Source organism: Camelus bactrianus, chromosome 10, assembly GCF_048773025.1.
Source record: "Camelus bactrianus isolate YW-2024 breed Bactrian camel chromosome 10, ASM4877302v1, whole genome shotgun sequence".
In the NCBI taxonomy this organism is placed as follows: Eukaryota; Metazoa; Chordata; class Mammalia; order Artiodactyla; family Camelidae; genus Camelus; species Camelus bactrianus.
Window position 1 is genome coordinate 241,666 of NC_133548.1, and position 17,187 is coordinate 258,852.

Sequence of the window (17,187 nt, forward strand, 5' to 3'; positions counted from 1 at the left end):
GGCCCGGGCTCGCTGGGAGTCCGGCGGGGCGCCGCGTCTGCGCCTGCGCGGTCCCGGACCGTCCGCCAGACTTTCCTCCTCGAATTGAGTAACGGTCGACCTTCCGCCGCTCTGAGGAGCCGACTCCCGGGAAGGGCAGGCGGCCCCGGCAGACAGGTCTGCCCGCGTGGCGCCGCAGGGTGTTGGGCCTTGGGCCGGGCTATCTGCCCGCCGGCAGCTCCGCCCCGTTAGGTCGTCCGAGACCCTGGGGAGCTGGGTGGGCAGCTCCTGTGGGCGGGAGCGGAACGCAAGCGGGACAGAACCTCGCGGGGCCGCGGGGTCAGGGTTGCCCCGGCGGGGGGAGGGGGCTGGAAGGTCCGGAGGGGGTCCGCGTCCCAGCCCTTGCGCCGTTGGGCTGCCACCAGCCCCGGCGCCCACGCAGCTGCGCGGGCGCGCGGTGCCGGCCAAGTTAGTGGCATCTGCCGCCTTGCAGGCTGGCCTTGGGCCGGGACCTTAGAACCAGGCGGGCCCCCCAGAGGATGGCGTACGAGGAAGGTAACCACGTAGGAGAACATGCTGTAAAGCCGGAAAAGGTGAAAACAGCCTACATGTCCGCCCGTAGAGGTGGGCTGAGTGAAGACATTTGGAGAGTGGCTCACAGTGTGGCCAGAAGTTAGCTTGTGCCCGCGCCCGTTGACGTGACACGTATACGCTGTATTCGTGCGTACGTTGTACGCGTAGCTGGTCTTAACTGAGATACAGAGCTCCGTAACGCATGTTTCCTCCTGCTGCTGCAGGGAATTACCACGGACGTATTATTTTACACTTCTGGAGGCGGGAAGTCCAAAATGGGCCTCAGGGGGTTGAAGCCACGCTCTCCACAGGGCCGGCTCGTTCCGCTCCGGCCGGCTCCGGGCGAGAATCTGTCTGGGCCTCTAGACGTTGCCTTCCCCCACCTCCGGAGGGCAACCCCTCCAACCTCTGCGTGCCCTGTGGCGCTTCCTCTCTGACTTCCCCCTTTGCCTCTCTCTCTTATAAGGACCCTCGTGACTACATGGGGCCTATCCGAGTGATCCGGGGCGTTCTCCCCATCTCAAGATCCCTAACGTGGTCATATCTGCAAAGACCCCTTTGCCACGTAAGGTGACTACTGACACCTTTGGGGATTGACACGCGATGGAGCTGGGGGGCCATTGTTCCAGCTACCATTCCCAATATCTCATTTTTATTTTAAAACGAGTGTATTGTGTGTACAGGAGGAATAGGAGCACATACAAGACACAGCCTTTGTCTCTGGAAGATGGGCATTCTAGGGCCTTTCACTTTTTATGTCTTAGGATTTTTCTGCAGAAAGCACATTCTGCTCATTTTATGCAAGCCACGTTAAAGTCGGTTTGGGTTCCAGCGCACCCAGAGTCCCCTCTCTGCCCACCTCCCTTCTGCCTTCCTCCATCCTCGCCAAGTCCAGGCTGCAGTAGCCTCTGCCAGCAGCCCAGCACCACTCTCATCCTCCTGCGTCAAGGTGGGAGAGAGCTGCTCACTGTCTTCCCTTGACGACTTGTCGACTTGCGCTTGCTCTGCAGGAGCTCGTGGCGTGGGGTGGGGTGGTTGTCTGTGCTTAAGGGGCTCACCTCTGGGAGGCCCCTGGGCTCTCGGGATCCCGTGGCCCCACGTTGGTAGCCCTGGTCTCCTTGCCAGCTCCTCGAGCCAAGGACTGGCCCCGCCAAATAGTCTCCCCAGGTTGAGTAGCCCTTCCTTTATTCCCCCCGTGACTGGACTCCCAGGCAACCAGTCAGTTCCCTGAGCCTCCTTTGGTACCGTTAGAGATTGGTTGGTTTCAGTAGCTGACCATTTGGGCCACATGCTCTTTCTTCTCCTCCAGCTTTAAATTCTTGCTCTTTTGTTTCTAACTTACCAGTAGTGAGCCCGTGAAACCTTAGGCCCCCATCCTCAACCCCAGTAAAAGCAGAGCGCTGGGCGCCTGCCCTCACCCCATTCCCACCTCGCTTTGCAGCCCCAGGTGTGCCCTGTGCATTCCTACAAGTGTGAGTAATAAACATTTTTTCCAAGTTTCCTAATGGTCTTTGCTGAAGGGTGTCTTGCAATCATAGTAAGAACCACGAGGGCCAGTCCGGCCTCAGGATTGGTTATGGTTTAGCCAGAAGGGGCACGAAACAGCTATGTTACAGATGATTTAACCACTTCCCTACTGATAGACATTTAGAGCGTCTGGAGGTTTGGACGGTTACACAGTTGCTGCAAAAAAGGCATTTTGAGCGTGTATCCTAAGCTCAGGCATGAATATGTCTTTTGATTGATACACAGAAATGGAGGGGTGTGTCAGTTCTACATAAGCCAAACTGTGCTCCAGAAGCGGAACTCCATGCTTGCTACCTGAAAAGCTGGGTTGGCCTCTTGGTGGGTGTCGAGCCCAAGTACACAACTGAGCCAAAGATCGGGAGAAGGAAGGATTTATTATTACTTGCAGCAAGTAAGGAGAACACGGGGGTTCTTTCCCAAAGCAGTGTCTTCCCACAGAGCCCCAGCTTTATTCGATCGGAGTCAGGAGGGTCGGACGAGGTCAGCGCCATCGTCCCTTAGGGCCCAGGAGGCTTGCTGGTTGAGGCTTCAGGCTGGTCTTTGCCGCTGAAACAGAACTGGGAGTCTTTCTTCTTCTTCTTTTTTTTAATTTACCATCTTAACCATTTTTATTTATTTGTTGTTTTTGTTTGTTTTGCGGGTGGTAATTCGGTTGATTCAGTTCTTGTAATGGAGGTGTACTGGTGACTGAACCCAGGACCTCGTGCGTGCTTAGCACGCACTCTACACGGAGCTGTACCCTCCCCCTCCAGCACTGGGAATCTTTACAGCTGGTATCTTTGCTGTTGTTACTTGGGTTGCCAGGCACTGTTTCCGTAGTCCTGTGTTCACTTAAGATCGTTATACTGAGACCAGTTCAAGGGCAAGCACTGTGGCCAGGCTTAGACCACAAAATTGCTTAGGCCAAAAATGGCCTCTCGTGTCCAGAAAGCCACCCCAGGTTCTCTTTCTCCAGGGACTCCCTGCCCTACCTACCTGCTTACTGGCTCGTCCAGTTCATCACAGCCACTGCAGATAACCGATGGTCACTTCCACCCTCTCCTGTCTGGCGTATCTCAGGTATTTTTATTTCTGTGCTCTGGGAAACTCCCTGACTGGCCTGTTGGCGGGAGGAGGCAGAGGAAGGGAAGACCCGGCGAGTCTTCGTGGGGGCGGCCGGGCCTCCCAGCGCCGGCAGCCCCACCTCCGGTTGGTGCCCCCTCCCCGCGAGCTCGCCTGCCATCTGTTCTGGGCGACACAGTGGTAAATCAAACAGGGACTTGGAATGTTACCCCTGGGCCAAGCGGAAAGCGGCGAAGGCTTACCTGGGAGCTTTGGTTCGGCGCACGGCTCAGAAAAAGGCGCTGCGCCAGGCCGAGGAGGGACGAAGGGCAGGCCGGTCCCTGGGGCTGGTGTCCCGCCGTGGGGGTCGGGTGGGCGAGGGCTACCAGACCTGGGCCTCCGGGCCGCGCCGGGCTCCGCCGCCTAAGCCCCGCCCCCGAGTCCCGCCCCCGCCCCTGGACCCGCCTCGCCCCGCGGCCCCGGCGGAAGCAGCGGCTCGGCCCTCGGGTCTGCGGTGGCGACGCGAGGTGAGGTCCGGGGTCCCGGGCGGAGCGGCAGCGGGCGCGGGCCGGGAAGCGGGGCGCGGCGGCCTCACTTCACTGGCCAGGCGCGCGAACTCGGGTGACCCTGCGGCGTTTCGGGGGCTCCCCGGCCCCTGACCGCCTGGCGGACGGCCCCGGGGCCCAGGAAGGGCGTGGGGGCCGGGGGCGCCGGGAGTCCTCTCGGCGCCGCGTCTGAGCGGCCCGCTTCCCCCGCGAGCGGCCCCGGCCCAACCCCGCGTTGACCCCGGGTCGCCGGACACACGCGGAGCCTCGGGCCGGCGCGGAGGGCGCGGAGGGCGGCTCCGGCCCCGGGCTGCCCCCGGCGCGCCCGCGCTCCCCGCCGCCCCGGGGAAGGCCCAGGCCAGACCGAAGGCGGAACAGACGCGGCTCCGGTCGTGCGGCGCGGCCTCGCGCGGGCGGCCGGTTACCCCGCGTTACTTACGGGCCGTTGTGGAGATGCTGGACGCATGCCATGGGGCCTGGGGAGCAGCCCAGCTGCTGGTCCCGGTTCCCAGTGAGCGCGTGGGCCCGACGTGTGCTTGCTCCCATCCCGACCAGGTGCCCTAGCTGAGGGTGGTGAGGACGGTTGTACACGGCATCTCTGGGGGGATGTGACTCTTTTTCACGGATTCTGAAAGGGATCAGTGACCCCTGGAGGTGAAGAGGCGGCCTCCTGGTCCCAAGGGCCAACCAAAGGGATGCCGTGGGGTCCAGCCAAGCTGGGAGGTCGGGCCAGCTGCTGCGTATCAGTTCCCAGCCTAGAACTGAGTCCCCTAGCGTCACACGGGATTCAGGGAGAGGCAGCAGAGTTGGGACTGGCGCCCCTCAGGGGTCCCTCCGTGCCACCTCCTTCCCCCCTCCCCTCGGGAGGGGTCAGAATCACCAGCTGTGAGCTCCCTGTTCCTGACGCCTCTCAGGCCTGGATGGAGGATTCTGAGTCAGGGTTTGGGTGAGCACACTTTGGGCTGGGTGGGGCAGGTCTGGCTTTGCTCACATGCGCTGGGTTTGTCCCTGTGAGGGTTGCGTCAGGTGGCCAGTTACCGATGCCCTCGCCCCAGTTTCTTAGCAGGCCCACGTGCTGGGACGTGCAGTCGTGAGTCTTGCCTGCCGGTTGACAGGTTGGCACGGGGGGGGGGGGCCTCTGCTCAGCAGGAATGCAACTAGAGCCTTGGCCTGGGCTGGCTCTTCTCCCCACTGTGGGCTCCGAACCAGCCTCGGGGTGGGAGGGGGAGCCCCCCTTCAGCAAGGCCAGGGCCGAGCCAGGCACGGGCACAAACATGAGAGGAGCGTTGTTCTCAGAAAGCTGGGGTTTCGGGGAACCGAGAACCCTCGTGGGCCTGAGTCATCCTGTTTCCAGAGACCTGGAATGACACTGTTCCCAGGTGTGACTCTTCACTGAGCGTTCTGTCACCCCCACCCCCAGTCTCCACTCATGGCACCCCGTGGCTCCCTCTCCTGCTGGCCCCCACCTTCCGGGCCACAGTGAGCCCCGGCCTGGGGCTCCGGTTCCTCTTTTATTCAGGCTCTGTGCTTGTCCCAGGTGAGGTTTCAGGGTCTGTGTGATCTCCCATCCCATACCTGCTGGGCAAAGGCCTCCTGCTTTTCTCAGCCTGCTTGGTGAGCTGGCCTGTCTGGGCTGGTCGCTCACTGACCCAAGGTGGGGCAGAGGACATGCCCTGTCCAGAGTCCCAGCTCCCAGAAGGGGATCATGGAATCGGGCACCCCGGGGAATGCACCGCCCAGAGTGCAGGCCACTGGACCTGGGGCCCCCACCCCACCTGCTCTGTCCTGTCCAGGGCACCTGCAGCTGGTGCCCCTCGGGAACTGTCACCTGACCACAGGCACCTGTGCCACCCACCCAGCTGCCTCAGGGCAGTGAGGCCCCAGGTACTCAAGTGCTGGGGGGACTGCGGCTTTGTGGATGGTCTGCCTGGCCGGCACAGCCCCCCATTTCCAGTGAACAGGCAGGGAGAGTTCCATAGCACTTGACAGATGTGGCCCCTGTGCTCCCTTGACTGGGGTCTCCACGCTGTGGCCAGGCCTGCAGCCAGCCCAGGCAAGTCAGAGGCAGGGCTGCGGGTGGCCAGTGCCAGGGGCTGGGGGAGCAGGGAGCCCAGTGGGCGAAGCTTCCCTCCACCCACCCCGGCTTTTCTGCTGGAGGCCGAGGTGGATAAAGGATCAAGGAGCTGAGGAAGGGGAAGGAAGCAGGCGAGGGAGAGACTGGCTCCTCCACAAAGCTTGGCCGCTTGGGGTCCTGTTTGGACTCCCCTCGCTGTCCCGCCCCCCCCCCCATCTGCTGGGTCTCTGGCCTCTCGAACCTTGAGAGAATTTCTCCCTCTGCATCTTGTCTAGGAGAGACTTCACCTCCCGCCATGAACCTGGACATCCAGTGTGAGGAGCTGAGCGACAGCCGGTGGACGGAGCTCCTGCCGCTGATCCAGCAGTACGAGGTGGTCAGGTAGCAGCCCCCACGTCACTTCACTTACGGAAGCGTGCTGTGACTTCTGTGTGGTTCTTGTGTGGCATAAAATTTACTTTTTAAATTTTTCCTCCAACTATTTTTTGTTGTTTTTGAGGGGGGTAATTAGGTTTACTTATTTATTTTTAGAGGAGGATACAGGGACTGAACCCAGGACCTCGTGAATGCTAAGCGTACGCTCTACCACTTGGGCTGTATCTTACCCTGCCTTTCTCCAACCACTTGAATGCAAACCCATTGCCGGCCCAAGCCCGGTGGGCAGAGCGGCCCAGACCAGGGTCTGCAGCTCGCCCTCTTGCTCCGGGGGTGCGATCGCGTCTGTCGGCTCCCCTCCCGGGGGCACTGCCTGTGCCCTGTCCCCTGCGGGGCCGCAGGCTGGGAAACAGCACAGACCTAGGGGTCCTGAGCGTTCACCGGTGAGAGATGGATGCCTGCCTGCTTGTCGTTTTCCTTTTGAACTTCCTTGAAAGCATTTTAGGTTATGGAAGAGTTGTGAAGACGGTGCGGGTTTCCCTTTGCCCTGCGCCCCCTCCCCCTGACGTCAGGCGCCCTGTCGCCTGGGGTCGGGTCACAGCAAAGAGCCCAACAGGGCGCCTCGCCTCTCATCACCGGCTCTCCCACCTGTGTCCTCTCCTGTTCCCGGGGCGCACGGGAGCCCTCGGGGCACTCATCCTCACGTCTCCCTGGCCCCTCTGTCCGCCCTTGACCTTGGCCACCTGACCCTCGACGTCTTCTCAGAGCTGAGTCACACATTCTGGGGAAGATAACACAGAAGTGATGTTGTGTCCTGCCTGGCATGTCATATCTGGGGTTTATGGTCACAGTGGCACCGAACGGTGACCCCTCGTGGTCACCATGACCACCTGATGGGTGGTGCCTGCCGGTTCTCCACTGCAGTCACTGGTTTTCCTGTTATCGGCAAACACCCTGGGTGAGACACCTGAGACTCTGCTCTCACCCTTTTGTGCTAAAACGGTCGTCCACTGAGCTCCACACCCGTTGGTGGCTCTTGCCAGAATGGCTATTACCCGGCCTTTGCCTAACTGGGATTTTAATGTCCCCGTTCCTTCCACGACTACCAGCCGTCATTCCGTGAGTAAGGGCTGGCTTTCCTCCCACCTGTGTTCACTCGGGTTTTCACTCACGGGGACGGACGGGTCCTGGGTTGTGCTCTGGTACGTTCCCCGCTGGGCCTGCTGAGGCCCTTCAGGTGGGCACTGCCCTCTGAGGTGCCGCGTCCTCTCCCACACGTGCTCGGAGCTGCTGCCTTGTCCAGGTTTGATTTCTCTCCTGGAGGTGGACACCTGCTGACGGGCCCCTCGGTAAGATGTGGAGATCCGCATCCGTACACGTGCCGGTGTCTGAAGTTTTCCAAGATGATCATATGCTTTTCCTGTTTCGTTTTAAGCTGTGTTGGTTGTCACCCACCTTGCCCAGTTCTTGGCCCACTGTCGGGTCACGGCCTGCTGTGTGAAATGACCAGGTGTCCGTCCACAGGCTGGACGACTGTGGCCTCACGGAGGTGCGGTGCAAGGACATCAGTTCCGCCCTCCGGGTCAACTCCTCCCTGACCGAGCTCAGTCTCGGCACCAATGAGCTGGGTGATGGCGGCGTGCACTTGGTGCTCCAGGGGCTGCAGAGCCCCACCTGCAAGATCCAGAAGCTCAGGTGAGGCTGCAGGGTCTGAGCCTGCTCGGCGGTCCGGGGAGGCTCCACTCACACCGCAGCCCTGCCTGTCATCCCTGGGCCCTGGGCCCTGGGCCCTGGGCCCTGAGGCACACCTGAGCCCGGCCCGGCCGCCCTGTGGGCGCCCACACACGCGCCTTGCCCAGGCTCCTAGAGACGGGGGTGGCTTGTATCGCGTGGGGCCCCGCTGACGGCCACGTACTCCAGCCTCCAGAACTGCTCCCTGACGGAGGCCGGCTGCGGGGCCCTGCCCGGCCTGCTGCGCTCCCTGCCCACCCTGCAGGAGCTGCACCTCAGCAACAACCCGCTGGGGGACGCCGGCCTGCAGCTGCTCTGCGAGGGGCTCCTGGACCCCAAGTGCCAACTGGAGAAGCTGCAGTGAGTGTGTGCCCGCTCCCCCTAGGCCCACCCCCAGCCCTGCACCCACCTGTCCCCTGGGAAGCCCCCTCCCCAGCTCATCAGCTTCAGGGAGCTTTGAGGGGGATCTCGGGGACCTGCAGACCTCCTGCTCCCTAACTCCCAGCTGAGGCCGGAGGAGCTGGCAGCTGGCCTATGACCCCGCGCTCAAGCAGGAGTGGCCGTGAGCACACGGGTGGGGTCAGCGGCCGAGGAAGGAAGCTGGGCCAGAAAGGCCTGGCTCAGGACAGGTGTTCTCTCTCCTGGGTCTCCGCCGCCCACTGTCCCGGGTGGGAAGGGAGGCCCTCGGCCTGCCGGCCCGGACGCATTCCTGCGAGTGAGGGGCTGGCCGGCCACCTGTCCCCAGGCTGGAGTACTGCAACCTGACTGCCGCCAGCTGCGAGCCCCTGGCTGCCGTGCTCAGGGCCACGCAGAAGCTGAAGGAGCTGGTGCTGAGCAACAATGACATCGGCGAGGCGGGCATCCGGACGCTGTGCCGGGGCCTGGCGGACTCTGCCTGCCAGCTGGAGACGCTCAAGTAAGGTCTGGGCCGGGGTGGGGGGTTGCGGGCGGGGCTCCCCCGCTCCCGGCACCTCTTGTGTCCCCAGGCTGGAGAACTGTGGCCTCACGGCGGCCAACTGTAAGGACCTGTGTGGCATCCTGGCTGCCCAGGCCTCGCTGAGAGAGCTGGACTTAGGCAGCAACGCGCTGAGTGACGCGGGCGTCACGGACCTGTGTCCCGGGCTGCTGAGCCCCGGCTCCCAGCTCAGGACCCTGTGGTGAGTCGGCCCCCGGGCTGGGCGGGCAGGGCCTGCAGAGCGGCCGGGCGCGGCGGGGGACGTCCGAGAGTGCCGCTGTGCTGACACGGGGCCGGCATCGCCCCGCTGGCCCTGCAGTGACAGCCCAAGCACTTCCCCTCCCCCTCCCCCGCAGGCTCTGGGAATGTGAGGTCACCACCAGCGGCTGCAGAGACCTGTGCCGCGTCCTCAGGGCCAAGGAGACCCTGAAGGAGCTCAGTCTGGCGGGCAACCACCTGGGTGACGAGGGCGCCCAACTGCTGTGTGAGAGCCTGCTGCAGCCCAGCTGCCAGCTGGAGATGCTGTGGTGAGCGTGCGCCCCGCGAGGAGGCTTGTGGCCTGGGGGCCGGAGCTTCCTCGGAGGGAGGGCAGGGACGAGGTGCTGAGGTTGAGCTGCCCAGAAGCCAGGAGGAGCGGGAGGGGGCCCTGGGAGGGGCGCCCCTCGGGCTCAGGTCTGCAGCGACCTCAGTCCCTGTCTGCCTCCCGCAGGGTGAAGTCCTGCAGCCTCACGGCCGCCTGCTGCCCCCACTTCGGCACCGTGCTGGCCCGGAACAAGCGTCTCCTGGAGCTGCAGCTGAGCAGCAACAAGCTGGGTGACGCGGGCGTCCAGGAGCTCTGCCGGGGCCTGCGCCAGCCCGGCTGCGTGCTGCGCGCGCTCTGGTGAGCCAGCGGGCGGAGCGCGAGTGTGCCTGCGCGGGGCGGCAGGGCCCCCTCCCGTGTGGGAGCCCTGTCCCCACGCAGCCTTCTGGGTGTCCTCTTCTCGGCCCCCACCCAGAGCAGCTTCCGCCCCGGCCTGTGCTCGCCTGCCTGCCAGGCCCTCGTCGGCGGGGCCCTGCTCCGTGCTGCCTGGCCTGAGCCGGCTCGTGCTCCCGGCACCGTGCGTGCTGGGTGCTGGCTGCACTGAAGGAGCGTGTCGTGCTCCAGGGTCCACTGCTGGCCTGGCGGGCCGGCCTCCAGGCTCCCTGTTCTGTCTTCCAGCCCAGCTGCTCAGCCTCTCACTTCTGCCGTCACTGTTTTTCCTCTGTTCTGTGTCCTTGCCTGTCTTCCACTGGTGGCTCCCCTGGGACGGTGGTCATCCCGGGCAGCAGGCAAAGGTGGGGCCGAAGAGCCCTAGACAGCCGGCCCTGCAGCTGAGCCCCAGGCGGGACCCTCCTGCATCCTGCCAGGGGACGCTGTCCTGCTTCCAGGGTCTTGGGGACACTCTGAAGTCAGGCGGGGAGAGGAGCTGTGGTCCCTGACACCTGGGTCTGCCCCAGCGAACCCGGCACGGCCCCTCGGCATGGTGGTCTTGTGGCGCTGGGGGCCCCTGGGCCTCGCGCTGCCGCCCCCCCCGCGGGAGCCGGCACCTCTAACCTTCCTTTGGCCCTCGTGCCTCCTGTCCCCAGCCATCCCCTTGGCCTCTGTAGAGCCTCCGCCCCACGCAGCCGGGCTCGGGGGTGAGGAAGCAAGGAGTTGGGGTGCTGAGTCCAGCCTGTGGCCGCTGTGCCCGCAGAGGGGAGCTCTGCGCCTCCAGGCTGAGGTGGGGGGAGAGCTGTGACGCCGGGGCCACGAGCATGGCCCAGGTCACTAGGCCGGTCACTGGTGCCCTCTGCCCCAACCTCTGCCCTGCTCTCCACCCAGGCTGGGGGACTGCGACGTGTCTAACAGCGGCTGTGGCGGGCTCGCGGCGCTCCTGCTGGCTAACCAGAGCCTGCGCGAGCTGGACCTGAGCAACAACTGCATGGGCGACCCTGGCGTCCTGCAGCTGCTGGGCAGCCTGGAGCAGCCCGGCTGTGCCCTGGAGCAGCTGGTGTAAGTGGGCGGCGGGGGCGGGCGGGCACGCGGGTACGCGGGCGGGCACGGCCCACCCTGCCTCTCCTTTCACAGCCTCTACGACATCTACTGGACGGAAGAGGTGGAGGACCGCCTGAGGGCCCTGGAGAGGAGCAAGCCCAGCCTGAGGGTCATCTCCTGAGGCGCCGCCGTGCACGGCCCGCCTCCCCTCTCGGGGTGTCCCAGCTTTAACTGAGAGAAACGCTCAAATCAACTTATCTCTGCGAGAGAATTTTAGGCACTTTATAATCATTAAACACTTTTGTGGCAAGAGGGGTCCTTGTCCGTCCTTGTGGTTCCTGCGAGGTGCTGGTGTCGAGGGAGCAACGTTTTCGCGAGGCTCTTGCTGCCCGATAACCACAAACTGAGCAGCCTTAAGTGAGTTCTGGGCCAGGCCTGGCCGTGGATGTGCCCGAGCTACCTGGGTGCTGGCAGGGTCCTGCTCCCTGCGGTCCTGGAGGCCACCTCCCCCCACAGGCGTTCACGTCCTCAGGGTCTGCGAGGACGGTGTCCTGCCCACACTGAGGGGCACCAGAACGTCCCCCTGCCCTCAGAGGGACAGCAGCCTCTGGTCGTCAGCAGCTCACCTGGGCGCCTGGCATGTGGGCCTGAAACCCGGCTGGGAGCTGCTCCCGGCTCCCGGCTCCCGGCTGCACCTGTAAATGGCCAGCTTCGGAACGCGTTCCTGGTGGAGGCCAGAGCCCCGTGGATGGGAGGGTAGGGTCCTCCTCCGTCTAGCTGGCCTCACCGTGCCACAGGTGGGTAGCAAAGGGGTGACCTGCCCTGACCAGCACAGTCGAGCAGACACTGGGCAGCTTTCAAAGGGTCTGGTCCTTGGGCAATAACTTCTGTTGCTGCAAAAGCCCTTCGAGTTGCCCAGGACCCTGGCTTCTAAACACCCCCACTGGAAGGAAGCAGCTGCCCTCGGGTCTGGGCAGGAGACGCACAAGGTGGGCCTGTGTGCATTTCGCGCCAGAAACCAGCGGGGGTCTCCACCCCATAGGGAGGGAGGGAGGCAGGCTGTGACCCAGAGTGACCACAAACCCAGTGACTTGAACCTCGGGCGGAGCTAGCTGGGCGGACAGGACACCTGGTGTCCCTGCAGTGGGTCTGCCCAGAGCAAAGCTGACGCAGGGACAGCAGCAGGCGGGCCTCTGGGTGGGGCACACTGAGACCCCCGTCACACACCCCCAAAGCGAGGTCAGCTCACGGAAGCCAGAGGCTGAGAAGCCAAGAGACATCGGGGCACCTGGGGTGGGGACGGTGTCCGTGGTGGCACAGGCTACGGCAGAGGTGAGGGCAGCGGGTTAGCAAGAGGCCACCTGCTTCCTTCCAGTGGGGGTGTGTGGAAGCCAGGGTCCTGGGCACCTTGCAGGGCTTGGCGGCGACAGGAAGAGGGCAGCGAGGAGACGCAGAGCGACAGACCTTCACCGTGGCTTTTATTTGTTCTGTTTGCTCGTGGGGATGAGGTCAACTCTGGGGGCACGGAGACCCCACGACCCACCAGGATGCCAGGCCTTGGAGTATCTGACCCCACCCCCAGCCCCGGCCACACACCCTCCAGGTCTGAAGGTCAGGTGAAAGCCCCCAAGTGAAGGATCTGCCCTTTCTCAGCGGCCGCAGGGCGCTCCCGGGTGATCATCCTTTGCACGGGCTGCCAGGGGAGTCGTGGGGCCCGCAGGGGCACCGCGAAGCTGCCGCTCGGGCCGAGCCGCTCAGTGGGTGCCAAGGCCTAGTGCGGACGAGGCTGGCGGGCTGACTGCGCAGAAAGGGGAGGCCGTGGCCCAGGGCGAGCCCCAGAGCCTCAGGAGCCAGGAGCACTCACGCTGCCACGCACGCACGCACGCACGCACGCCCACACGACCGCACGCACAACCCCCCCAACACACACACACACGTGCCTGGCCCCACTGTGCATGTGGGAGAAAAGGAAAAGAAAACCTTGAGGGCTGAGGCCCAGCGGGAATCCCAGCAGATGGAGGGCGGCGGGCCCGGGCTCCACGCGGCTGAGGCGCAGCGTCCGTTCTCAATTTGGAGCCGGCACCCCCTCCCTCGCGGCCTCCTCGGGCCCCAAGGAGTCGTCCGGCCCAGGCGGGTGCCCATGCCCGTCCACACCGCCGTCCACACTGCCGTCGGCCCTGCTCCGCTGCTTCTGCCGCCGGGTCTCCTTGTACCTCAGGGTGATGTCCCTGGTGGCAGCGGGGGCCGCGTCACCACCAGCTGGGCCCTGGAGGTCCCTGCCACTGCCCCGCGGACGCGCCCCCCACGGGTGCCAGCGCGGGCAGGGCAGAGCCGAGCAGCGCAGGGCCTGGCGCCTCGGACCCGACCGGGGAGAGGCCCGGAGGCGCAGGGCCGTGGCGTGCGGGCTCACCGCAGGAAGAAGCGCCAGACGGTCCAGGTGAGGGCGAGCACGGAGCCGAGCGTCCAGCACTGCGAGATGTAGAAGGGCAGGGACAGCGTGAGCGTCTGCGGGTCATACTTGACCACGATGAGCAGCTCCGTGACCGTGATGGCCGCCACCAGCCAGGCCTGCTGGCCCAGCTTCTTGTGGGGCTTCCTGCAGGGGAGGCGTCGGCTGAGGGCGTGCAGGCCAGCTCGGCCCGAGGGGCAGCCCCGGCTCCCCCCGTGCCTCCCCGGCCCCCGCGGCCCTCACGGGTCGTCCATGAAGTCGTAGATCTCCCGCATGGCCACGCCGCCCACGTTGACGAAGAAGACCAGCCGCAGGAGGACCAGGCAGTGCTCGGGGGGCAGCCACAGCACGAACTTCAGGTAGAACGTGTTCAGTTCTGCCAACAAAAACTGGGGGCAGAGGAGGGTGGGGGTGAGCCCGGTGCCCGGGGGCCGCGCGCGGGAGGCCGCCAGCCTTACCACCAGGACGATGCCGCACACGGCCAGCCAGCGGCGCAGACTGGACGCGGGCTTCCACTCGAAGCGCACCCAGCTGTAGGGCGTGAACTGGAAGGCGATCCTCTTCATCTTGCCCCTAGAACCAGGGCTGTCACCTGGGGCGGCACCGCCCCCGCCCCGCCCCGCCCCGCCCCGCCCCGCCCCCAGGCCTCTTCCTGGGCCACTTCCCCCAGGGAGGGCGGCCAGGGCGGGGTGGTCCGGAGAAGGGCCGGCAGGGACGCCGAGGCCCCGTGGGGCAGGGTGGCTCCTGGGACGTACTTGTAGGTTGGGATGTTCCAGAGGCCCTGCCACTTGTATGTCTTCAGGGACAGCCACTCGAGGGTCTTCATGCCGCAGTAGATGCCCAGCCCGTTGCAGACGAGCACGTCCATGATCCACTGGGGGCGGGAGCCGGGGGAGGTGGGTGCCACAGACCCCACTCCATCCTGTCCGGGGCCACCACTCCGCCTCCCGGGCCCATGGGAGAGCCAGTCCCCGCCCTACATGCGAGGCCTCAAATAGAAAGTTTAAAACACTGACATCAAAAAAAGCAGCCATATGCATGCCCAAGATGTCACCGTGCCTCGTGGGTAGAGACTTCTGTGGGCATCAGGCCACCCTCCTCCCAGGTCTCGGTCAGCCAGCCAGCCCTTTGGGCCACAGCATGGGAGTCCTCAGGGAAAGATGTTGGAAAGCTAGGGACACCCAGCCCTGGTGTTGTTCCAGCAAAAGTGATGGCAAGTCCAGGGGTGACCAAGATGGTGAGGGCAGAGGGCTGCTCGGGTGCCACTGGGAGAGGACTGCAGGGAGCGCGAATCCCTCTCAGAAGACTGAAGGTGAACTACTGGGAACAGATCCCCTCTTCGTACCTGGGCAGGAAGTGGCCCAGGCCAAGCCAGGGGACCCTCAGGGGCTCTACCAAATCCCCCATGCCACCACCAGCACTCAGGGCACATTTCTCTACACACACAAACTTCTGGAAACTTCGTTAGCCTGCAGAACCTGTTTCCCCATCCGTAAAATGGGGACAATCGCAGCTCAGCTATGGGAACCCTGGTAGGATTAAGGCCAGAACCTAAGCAAAGCCTTGAGCACCCTGCCTGCACCACGAAGCCCGTGAGTGGTGACTGGTGCGTCCCTGGGGCCCCAGCACAGTCCTCCTGGGGGAGGAAGCATTAGCTTTCACATCTCGAGTGACAAGGAACTCAGCACTTCTCCCCGCCTTCCCTGCATCTGGGGGCCACCATGGGGGACCAGCCGCTGCCTCCTAGCCAGTCCGCTCTCAATCACTTCATTCTCCTCACAGAGGCTGACGTCCTTTGAAACACAAATCTGGCATGTCACTCCCCTACTGAAGCACCCCACACTCGTCCCCCACCCTCTTCCACGTCCCCATCCACTCATGCGCTCCAGCTGCCCTGCTCCCTTTTGGGTCCTCTCTGGGGCCTCTGCAAGGCTCCTCTCTCTGCCCCAGAGGAGTAAGAGGTCCTGGAGTCTCCTGGCAGCCCGGCCAGCCCAACAGCACCACTGCATGTCGGCTGCTGTGTCTGAGTCCCACCCGACCCTAGAAGAGCTCCCGCGAGAAGCTGCGTCTGTCTCGGTCACACAGCTGGCCCAGAGCAGCACGAGCGCCTGGGAAGAGCTCAGAACCACAAGCGGTGGACGGATGGGCTGAGGTGCAGGCAGCGGATTGGGCGAGGGGGAGCTGTATCCCTCCATGACCTTCCCTACTGAAGGTGCACGACGCGGGGTGGGCGGCGCGTGGGGGATGCCTGGCCCCAGGCGTCCGCCCCGGGAGCCGGGGGATCAGGGGCGGTGCCGTGGTGCAAGTCCAGGAAGGCTCAGTGGAGGAGGTTGGCCCTGGGCTGCACTTGGCGGGAGACAAGCCCTCAGGACTTTGGAAGGTTCGCCAGCGTGGGCGCAAGTTTGCCAACAGGAAGCGCCAGGATGCGCAGGGCTGGAGTAGCAAGACCGGCGCCTCCTGGGTCTCCGCGAGCGAGCGCGCTGCACCCCTACACCTAGCACGTCAACTCGTTCTGATCTGCCCCCACCCCTGCAGGCTGGGTGGCCCCGGGCAATCTACTTAGGTTCTCTGTACTCCAGCGCGCTCCTGAATTTTGTTTTATTTTCCTGCTTACATTTTCAAGCTTTTCTCCAGGTCCTCTGGTGCCTAATAGCCGTCCTCCAGCCTCTGAAAGGAAGTGGGGTGGGGTGCCCTCTTGCTACCCCTCAGGCTCCGCCTGCAGATGCCTGGCAGCCCCTCACACCTGCTGAGTGCCCCTTGGCAGTGAGTGGCCCCCAGGTTACCAAAGTCAGCATCAGGGGTCCTCCTTCCATCCTGCCTCCTGCTCTGGCCCTCAGCCCTGAGAGCCATCCCGTCCACCACCTGCTGCTTACCCCCAGCTCCTCCTTCAGAAACTTCTGTAACAACTGCCCGGGGTCCCCACCTCCGGTAGATGCCTCAGCCCAGTCTCTAAGCCTGGTCACTTGGAGGGGTGTAAATGCTAACCTCCCCTCTTGGGCCCCCATAGCCTTTCCTTCTGCCTTCCCAGGGCAGAGTCCAGGCTCCCCCCTTCCACCCACCTCCCAAGGAGGAGCATCACTCACCTTTCCAGGCCCTCAGGTTCCAGGTTCTCAAAACTTGACAGCGCACCAAAGCAGATCCCCAGGCCCTGCGCACACAGACGGACCTACCGCTTGTTTTCTAAGCTCCCTGGGTGAGTCTTCCTCCATCTGCCAGGGATACCCCTCCTCCAGAAAGTCCACCATCAAGCCGGGTACTGAATCCCCCTTGTGCTGTCTCCCCATGCACGGGCTCAAGGGAGAAGAGGACTCTCGTGGAGGAAGGAGCAGGAGGCTGGTCGCAGGGGTCGGACTGGGCTCTGAGCTTAAGGTGGGGACCTGTCCGAGCCATAGCAGGCCCCTCAGGCCCTGCAGCAGTTAGAGAAAGCTCCTGAGCTCTAGAGCACACTGAGCCACCAAGGCCGGAGATCGGAGGTGGGAGGGTCTACGTGTCCTCAGGGAGGCTTCTCACAGCCGGGGGCACCCGTAGCCTCTCCTGCCAAGAGTCCTCAGAACCAGCCCTGGGGACCCTGCAGGCTGTTGAAAACCAGGCCACGGGGTACCTGCCTGGTGCTTCCTCTCCCTCCCGTGGCTCCAACCCCACCAAAGCCCATTCCATCCCTCTGCGGCTCCGTCCTTCCACCCGGGGCCTCTGCACAAGTCCCCTCCAGTCCCCACCTGCAGTCTGCCCTTCAAGGCTGGCTTCCTGGTCATGCAGCCCAGCCTGGCCTCCGCAGGCCCCAGGAGGCCCCGGGTGGACTCCGTGTGAAGGGCGGGTCCTGGCCCATGCCAGGCGTGCACCTTCAGGCACACTCAGCACCGCACAAACTTGTCTCCCGGGATTTTTCCACACAAAACATGTCTCCCTGGGAAGCAACCGGTCTGATGAGCTGGCGGGGTGTGCGGG

General features: G+C 64.1%; 2 protein-coding genes and 1 long non-coding RNA gene across 7 annotated transcripts; 1 reads left to right on the top strand and 2 right to left on the bottom strand.

Annotated features, from left to right (window-relative positions):
• Positions 1-11,103, top strand: LOC105079841 (ribonuclease inhibitor). 5 transcript variants are annotated; one of them, XM_074371257.1, is made up of 12 exons: positions 1-156; positions 1,019-1,122; positions 3,035-3,138; positions 6,015-6,120; positions 7,639-7,809; positions 8,035-8,205; positions 8,591-8,761; positions 8,832-9,002; positions 9,157-9,327; positions 9,510-9,680; positions 10,641-10,811; positions 10,887-11,103. In XM_074371257.1, the coding sequence occupies exons 2-12, from the start codon at positions 1,034-1,036 to the stop codon at positions 10,972-10,974; spliced, it is 1,584 nt and encodes a 527-aa protein (XP_074227358.1). In that variant the 5' UTR covers positions 1-156; positions 1,019-1,033; the 3' UTR covers positions 10,975-11,103. The 5 variants fall into 5 exon arrangements, with proteins under 5 accessions (XP_074227358.1, XP_074227360.1, XP_074227362.1 ...); XM_074371259.1 differs by lacking the exon at positions 1,019-1,122 and having other exon boundaries at positions 4-156; XM_074371260.1 differs by lacking the exon at positions 1-156 and having other exon boundaries at positions 1,019-1,117.
• Positions 2,435-3,522, bottom strand: LOC141578788 (uncharacterized). Its single transcript, XR_012509431.1, has 2 exons — positions 3,384-3,522; positions 2,435-3,178 (listed from the first exon to the last, which is right to left on the bottom strand). It is a non-coding gene; the product is annotated as an uncharacterized LOC141578788 (long non-coding RNA).
• A 1,151-nt stretch (positions 11,104-12,254) lies between the features above and the next one.
• On the bottom strand, positions 12,255-16,487 carry LOC105062431 (phosphatidylserine synthase 2-like). The gene is made up of 8 exons (XM_074372977.1): positions 16,465-16,487; positions 16,326-16,390; positions 15,857-15,909; positions 13,998-14,116; positions 13,701-13,815; positions 13,486-13,631; positions 13,204-13,389; positions 12,255-13,021 (listed from the first exon to the last, which is right to left on the bottom strand). Exons 1-8 carry the CDS (start codon positions 16,485-16,487, stop codon positions 12,859-12,861), a joined length of 870 nt encoding a protein of 289 aa, XP_074229078.1. The 3' UTR covers positions 12,255-12,858.
• Positions 16,488-17,187: the final 700 nt, after the last annotated feature.

Excerpts from the sequence above, each read along its gene's own strand:
- LOC105079841 (XM_074371257.1), top strand. The coding sequence starts at position 1,034 with ATGGGGCCTATCCGAGTGATCCGGGGCGTTCTCCCCATCTCAAGATCC. Across the intron at positions 3,139-6,014 it reads TCCTGTCTGGCGTATCTCAG|GAGAGACTTCACCTCCCGCC; the intron begins GTATTTTTATTT and ends CATCTTGTCTAG. Across the intron at positions 6,121-7,638 it reads CAGCAGTACGAGGTGGTCAG|GCTGGACGACTGTGGCCTCA; the intron begins GTAGCAGCCCCC and ends GTCCGTCCACAG.
- LOC105062431 (XM_074372977.1), bottom strand. The coding sequence starts at position 16,487 with ATGGTGGACTTTCTGGAGGAGGG. Across the intron at positions 14,117-15,856 it reads CTGGAGAAAAGCTTGAAAAT|TGGATCATGGACGTGCTCGT; the intron begins GTAAGCAGGAAA and ends TCCCGCCCCCAG. Across the intron at positions 13,022-13,203 it reads GTCTGGCGCTTCTTCCTGCG|GGACATCACCCTGAGGTACA; the intron begins GTGAGCCCGCAC and ends CGCTGCCACCAG.